Raw genomic sequence first — 8,016 nt, 5'->3', positions numbered from 1 at the left:
ACAGCATGAGTGCTTTGGAACATTCTGATTTTTCTTTTTCTATAGAGATAAAATAATAAATGTTTTGATTAAAAGATAAGTCATCATGTAAAAGGTTAAGTAAAAAATATAAATAAAGCAAGATTCATGTAGTTGTTGTCCACACTTGCACTAGACATCTGTGGTCCATCTCGTTCTTTCCTCGCCGACGCCACACCACCTATTCAGGTCCAACGAACCAATGAACTATATTCCAAAGTCTCAGTTCTCAGAAGAAGACATGCAAGTGGCCAACAGGTACATGAAAAATGCTCAGTGTTACTAATCATCAGGGAAATGCAAGTTAAAACCCCATGAGATATCACCTCACACCTGTTAGAATGGCCTTTATCAAGAAAATGAAAGATAACTGTTGGTTAGGATATGGAGAAAGAGGAACTCTTGTACATTGCTGGTGGGACTGTAAATTAGTATGGCCATTGTGGGAAACAGTATGGAGGTTCCTCAAGAAAATACGAATAAAACTACCATACAATTGCAATCCCACTACTGCGCATATACCCAAAGGAATTGAAATCAATATGTCAAAGACATACCTGCACCGCCATGTTCATTGCAGCTCTATTTACAATAACTGAGATATGGAATCAATCTAAATGTCCACCAATGGGTGAATGGATAAAGAACATGTGGAGCATATACACAGTAGATGAAGAGTAACTGCTGGACATAGCCTTATTCCCCCTCCTCCTGGAAACTACCCTTGGCCAAGGTAGTTACCCAAGGAAAGGCATGTCCCCTTTAAGACAAACAGAAGACTGGAGGCAGCAGGGACCCTGAGTAAATGAATTAGCATGCTGGCTGGCGCTAAAGCACTCTGGCACCAGGAGAACAGCAAGTAGATTAACTCATCTACTCAGCCAGATCTCCTGTGCTCTGAGTTATGTGAGATGTGAGGGTCTGTGCATCAGCCTGCAAATGATTTACACCCCTACTCTGATCTGTTCACTATATAACTGTTGTATATACCCCATGGAGATGCTGATATACAGCTGAATGGCTGTCATCAGCAACTCCCGTAAGTCTAATAAACCGTTGTCTCCACCCACTGGAACACCGGCTAAGTTCTTCAGAGCAGGCAAACACTATGTGAGTGCCCTCTCAGATGTGGGGCTCCCACATTACGATGGAATACTGTGCAGCCTTAAAAAAGAAGGAAATTCTGCCACTTGCAACAACATGGAGGATCATGGAGGATGTTATGTTAAGTGAAATAGGCCAGGCACAGAAAGACAAATACTGCATGATCTCACTTATATGTGGAGACTAAAAAAGTTGAACTCATAGAAATAGAGAGTAGACTGGTGGTTTCCAGAGGCTGGGGAGGTAGCGGGGAGGGAAGAAATAGGGAGATGTTGGTCAGAGGGTACAAACTTTCACACAGAAATGAGGAATATGTTTGGAGATCCATCACACAGCAGGGTGACTACAGTCAATAAAAATGTATATTTCAAAATAACTAAGAGAACAAATTCAGATGTCTCACTATAAAAAATGATAGGTAAGCTAGGTGATGAATGTGTTAACTAGCTTGATTTAACTACCCCACATTGTATACATATAACAAAACATCACACTGTAGCCCATAAATGTATACAATTATAATTTTGCAAATGAAAATAATATAAAAAATAATAATAATACTAAAAAAACTAAAGTCAGAGTCTTTAGACCCAAGATGTTCAGTCTCAGGGCAAGGGCATCTCTCCTACACTGATGGAAATTGTCTGTCGCTTCCCCAGAATTCTAACTCACAGTTCATAATTCATTTGTTTGCTTTAGTGAAGGTTTCCAAATATCCCGTTACAGCCTGTGCACTCCCCACGGCTTTTTGTACAGCCTGAGACACGTGTAAGCAAAGTAATCATGTAGTTATATGTTCCAGTCAGAAAATGTTCTGCTGAGAACAGGACAAGGAGGGGCTTCAACCCTTTCTTCTGAGGAGTTCTGGTTCTGTGGCACTTCAGTCACTTACCAAGGCCACTGGGAGGGGCCCGACATTCTGCGTCCTGGGAGGTGAGCAAGCACCGAGCAGGTGGCTCCTCCTGGGCCTCCCATCATCCTCCTGCCTGTGCAAGTTACAGCTGTTGACACCTAGTCAGGACCTCCCAGCGCAAGAAGCCCCCACCCCGTTATCCCTCTGCCATGCTCCCCTGAGCGCTGACCAGAGAGTCCCCGGCTGAGATATCCCATATCCCCGTGCCCACCCTGCCCTGCACACAGAGAACCTGGCGTCCTCTCCTCAGTGCGCAGGGCTCTTTCAGCAAAGCAGATGGCTAGGTCCTTGTGGGATGGGGTAAAGCCCGCCCCTTCCCTCAGTTATCACTGCTACAGCTAGAGAGGTTTCTAATATGTTTAAAATGAACAGTTTACACCTTTATCAAACATGATTCAAAAGATATTTCACATCATTCAAAGCATCTTTAAAATGTGTTACAGTGAAAACGTTTTCATGGCCAGGTGACTGCCACTTTGGGTTTTCTACACATCTGCACCAGCGGTGTTTGTAATCACGACTTCTGTTTTCAGGGAACAGTACAGCATTTCTGCCCTCAGAAAGCAGCTCTTGTCCATTCTCCAGGAACATCACCTCCCACCCTCCGCATCAAATGACCTGCTGTGTGAACAAGCCCTGGTTTGGGAGACACCAGGCTGTCCATTTAAGATAGACAAATCTTCATTTATCTCATTTTCAATGAGAAAAAGATAAATAACTGTTACTAATAACAGCAACAATAAATGTTTCTTATCTGACTACTGAACTCCGATGAAGATCCATTCTCTACATGCTCATGAGCCTACAAGTTCCTCCACACATCATCCACAGTTGTTTAGAGGACTCAGGACCTCGAGGCTGAAATGAATTTCAGCTACAGAGGAGCGCTGCATGCCTGACTTGTCTCAGGTTAGGGTGACTTGATGCTCACACTCCAAGCAGGGAGTGCCCTGGTATTGTGCCAGGACACGAGAACAGCTGTCATCGCTCCCCCGATCTCAAAAGGAGCCCCACATCCTCCTCCTTCCCAGCCACAGAGCAGTCTGCACTGCACAGACCCTCAGGAGCTACCACGGTGGGTTTGAGGGGTGGCGGGAGGTTGTCCTACGTACCAAATCAACAAGTTTTAATGTCAGAGGAGCCACAAAGACAGTGGGACATTTCTCTGGAAACCCGTAGCCTGGGCTACATGTAATCATGCACTTTGGAGCTTGAACAGCCATTAGCAATGTGCTTGAGGAAGCCTCAGGAAATGAAGGGGGTGTCCACAGGTGCACTGTCAGTGTAGATCTGGGGCCACCATCACAGCCATGGCTTTGTCTGCTTTCCACAGCATCAGGCCAACCTCCAACTTCACCAGTCTCCTCCTTCATATTCCTTCTCAAAGTTACTGTAACTCTGCATTACAGATGAGCAAGTCATTCATACGGACTAAGAAACTCGCACTGATGGGTAGTATACACACAACCTCAATATCTCTATACTGGACCAAGTGATAGTTATAACAGCAAGTTTATTTATTTTAACTACAGAATAAGATCTGACAAATCACAGGTAAACCTGGGACATGATGATGATGATGCCAAAACACCCGAACAAAAGCAGCAACCCCCACCTCCCCAAAAACTAAAAATAAATTTCAAAAACTATCATTTACCCAGATTTCTAACATGCATGACACAGGGAACAAAATACTCAATTCCTTGCTTTATTGACTGAGATTATTTGGCTCAATGTCTGCTAACAAATAAGCATGAATGCTGCCTCTGGAGGCTACACCTCCACAGTGAGGCTGTGATGTGCATGTTAATAACTGTTCCCTTTACTGAGACAACGGGCGAGAACCCACACAGTCTCAGAAACAGTGGCACTTCAGCACATCCTGATCCACACCAAGCTGAGGTGAAAAGCATATTAAAAACTGCCATCTACACAGTCTCACAAATAACAGAACGTTTGATGGCTCCCGTGCCTGCCATTCCCGCCACCCAGCTTTAGTGCACGACAAGCCCTTTACCTTCCTCGTCAGTGGCACTTCGATGGGCACAGGCACGACTTCAGCCAGCAGGCAGCCGTAGAAGGCCACCATGAACGCCGCCGGGTCATTGTTGGGGAACACCAGCGCTACCTGGACAGACGGGTCGGACACAGGAAGGAGCGTGACATTAGCATGTGATCTCCTGCTTCCTAAACTACGTTAAAGGATTTAAACTTCCAAGATACCAGCACTAAAATTTTAAAAAAGAAAGGATGCTGGAATAAAAATACATTTTATTAAGATGTGTTTTAATAAGTATCACATACTTTTTCTTAAGTTACTTGAAAAACAAAAATGTATTAGCAATAGTCATCTGTAATACTGTTACTAGAACAAAACTACCTTTACTCTGTGTATACTGTCTTCCACACCACACATATTTTTACACAGAAGAAACTACAGTATATTTACTATTTTGTTTCTCACTGTTTTCGCTAAGCTATGTAAATACACTTTGTGTCTATCCAGCCTTCATAATTGCAGTCGAATGGCTACACAATTCTACACCAGGGGCTGGGCTGGCAGCCCAGGAGCCAGGGCAGACAGGACTCAACTAAGATCAAATGTCAGCTTTTAGCTCTAGGGTGTTACACACAATCTTAGCCTAACACCTAGTTTTCCTTTCTAAAAAAATGACAACAGTGACAGAACCTGTATCTTCATGTTGTGGTAAAGGTGAGATGAGAGAAAGTATGTAAGGAGCTAGGGACACATGGGGCACGCATGTTAACTACCCGTAAACACAAATGACCAGCACTGGCACTTAATGCCGCAGGTGCACCTGTTCTGGCTGCTGCTGTTGCAGATGAGTCTTCAATGAACATCCACGCATATGCGGTACCCAGCCCCCGTCCCCTGCCTAACTCAGTTCTCCTAGGAGCTAAATCCCTGAGAGTGAACAACTGTGGAGTTCTAAGAGTGCAGTTAATGTAAACCACCAAGAAGTAATGTTGTTACCACATACTGGATACAGTGATTTCTAAATGTAGTCCTTCCTAATAGCCCTTAACAGTATGGTGTATCTTAATGACAAACCCTTTCCAGGTGATTGTAATTATTATTCCTTGTACAGACTGGTTTTCATTCCTTTTACCTATTTTTTAATAAGTTCCCTAAAATCTGAATAGAATTTTAATATTTGGTAGTATTAACTCATATTTGATGGAAAATTTTCTTAATATTTTCCAGTTTTATTATTTTGTTGGTGCAGACATTCAATGTTTTATGTAAATTTGTCAAACGTTTTCCCTCTATATTACCACCTGTTATTTAACAAATATTTCATCCAATTTCCCTTTGACTTAAAACTGTGAACTTTTAAATGCACCTGGACTTACTTTTATTATTTCTTTTCTTGAAACATAATTGATTATACATATTTTGGGGGTACAAAGTTGACTCTCAATCCTAAGTACAATATGTGATGATCAAATCAGGATAATTAGCATATTCATTACAAAATGAAATCATACTTTGTGTCCATTAACCAATTTCCACTAACGCCCCTTTCCCACATCTAGTAACCGCAGTTCTGTTTTCTCCTGCTGAAAGCTCAACGTACTATTGAGATTGCTCTCTCCCCCCCTCCTCCCACTTACGAGTGAGGACATTCTGTATTTCTCTTTCTGTGCCTGCCTCATTTCACTTAATAACTTTCTCCAAGCTCATCCAAGCTGCTGTGAATGGCAGTATTTCATTCTGTTTTATGGCAGTATGGTATTCCATTGTGTGTGTATATATACATATAAATATCTAGTAATTGGTCGATTGACATTTAAGGTGGGTCCATGTCTTCGCTATTGTAAATAAGAGATGTGATAAACATGGGAGTGCAGGTATCCCTTTGACATGATGATTTCCATTCCTTTGGGTACACACCTAGCACTGGGATTGTTGGATCATATCTGTAGTTTTATCTATAGCTGTTTGAGGAACCTCCATACCATTTTCCATAATGGCTGCACTAATTTACAGTCCCACCAACACTGTAGGAGGGTTCCCCCTTACTCTGTATTCTCTTCAGCATTTGCTATTTCTTGTCTTTTTGATAACAGCCAGTCTAACTGGGGTGAGATGATATCTCAGTGTGGTTTTGATTTGCATTTCCCTGATGATTAGTGATGCTGAACATTTTCTCATGTGTCTGTTGGCCATTTGTATGTCTTCCTTCTAGGAAATGCCTATTCAGCTCCTTTGCCCATTTTTAAAATTGGGTTATTTGTTTCCTTACTGCTAAGTTTTTTGAGTTCTTTGTATATTCTGGATATTAATCCCTTGTCTGGTGCATATTGCAAGTATTTTCCTCCACTCTGTAGATTGTCTTTTAGCTCTGTTAATGGTTTCATTTGCTGTGCAAAAGCTTTTTAGTTTGATATAATCCCACTTGTTTATTTCTCTTTTGTTTCCTGTGCTTTTGGAGTTATATTCATAAAGTCTTTGCCTAGCCCTACTTCCTGAAGTGTTTCCCCAGTGTTTTCTTTTAGGAGTTTTATAGTTTCAGGATGTGTATTTAAGTCTTTAATCAATTTTGAGTTGATGATGGTATATGGCAAGAAATATGGGTCTATTTTCATTCTTCTACATATTGATATCCAGTGTTCCCAGCACCATTTACTGAACAGGCAATCTCTTCCCCAATGTATGTTCTTGTTGCCTTTGTCAAAGATCAGCTGGCTGTAAGTATGTGGGTTGATTTCTGGTTTCTCTTTCCCATCCGTTGGTCTGAGTCTGTTTTTATGCCAGTTCCGTGCTGGTGTGGTTACTACAGCTTCATATTATAGTTTGATGTCCAATGTTCTCTCTTAAGCAAGGCTTCCTGTTCTTATAGCATAGAAAGTGCCCTTCATGATGCAATTTTCACTGACAATCCTATTTCTTGATTCCTGCTATGTCCTGCAGCTCTCACGTCACTCTCCCCCATGGGCAATTGAGTTCAGTAGCTTTCATAAGCACCTAAATACCCTGATTCAGCAACAATGCACCATTTTTGCATTACCTAATTCTGCAATTTGACAAATTTTTCTTTAGAAATGTCCCGACTAGGAGTTATTGATTTTATCATGAGCAGTCAGATGAGACATGCTAGTTATCTTGACATCTAAGTGAGAAGAGTGGCAGGAAAGGAATCAGATGGCAGGTGACAGGGGCACAGGCAGTGTCTCAATGTCGGTCACATTGGTGATTTGGCAATGTAGGATAGTTGTTGAAGACAACATTCAGTCTGGATTACATGAAGTCTCCTTTCTACATGGCATTTCTGCGGTTTCTAAAATCAGCTATACAAGAGAATCAGAAGAGAAGAGAAGGACTCTGTGTGTCTATGCATATAACCATACCAATTATTTCTGAAAACTAGCTGAGATTTGCAGTGGCCACGAATGTTCTGCCTTCTTTCTGTGGACCCGGTGCTGACTGCATGTTTTTCATATCTTGACGTGGCACAGAAACAGTATTCTGTTCAATGCTGGTGAGGTTGCAGGTTACCTCTGCTGCACAACTTCTTCCCAGAAAGCCAAAAAGTTTGAGGAAGCCAATCAAGCTACATTAGGAAGCAAAACACTACCTGACTTTAAACTATATTACAAAGCTATAATAACCAAAACAGTATGGTACTGGCATAAAAACAGACACACTGATCAACGGAATAGAATAGAGAATCCAGAAACCAACCCACACACCTACAGCCATCTGATCTTTGACAAAGGCACCAAGACTATACACTGGGGAAGAGACTGCCTCTTCAGCAAATGGTGCTGGGATAACTGGATATCCATATGCAGGAGAATGAAACTAAACCCATACCTCTCACCATATACTAAAATCAACTCAAAATGGATTAAAGAATTAAATATACACCCTGAAACAATAAAACTTCTTCAAGAAAACATAGTAGAAACACTTCAGGAAGTAGGACTGGACACAGACTTCATGAATACGACCCAAA

At 41.7% G+C, this 8,016-nt stretch overlaps 1 protein-coding gene across 1 annotated transcript in view; it reads right to left on the bottom strand.

Annotated features, from left to right (window-relative positions):
* LOC103594682 (disco-interacting protein 2 homolog C) overlaps nucleotides 1-8,016 on the bottom strand; it is a gene marked incomplete at its 3' end in the record, with an annotated part of 128,460 nt that overhangs the window by 12,717 nt on the left and 107,727 nt on the right. Inside the window, exon 10 of the mRNA XM_008577924.1 lies at nucleotides 4,053-4,163. Within this exon, the coding sequence (XP_008576146.1) occupies nucleotides 4,053-4,163 (111 nt within the window). The remainder of the gene's footprint in view (nucleotides 1-4,052; nucleotides 4,164-8,016) is intronic.

Source organism: Galeopterus variegatus, unplaced genomic scaffold (genome assembly GCF_000696425.1).
Source record: "Galeopterus variegatus unplaced genomic scaffold, G_variegatus-3.0.2 Scaffold1603, whole genome shotgun sequence".
Lineage (NCBI taxonomy): Eukaryota > Metazoa > Chordata > Mammalia > Dermoptera > Cynocephalidae > Galeopterus > Galeopterus variegatus.
The sequence above is the reverse complement of the archived record's forward strand: the minus strand, read 5'-3'. Positions and strand labels throughout refer to the sequence as shown.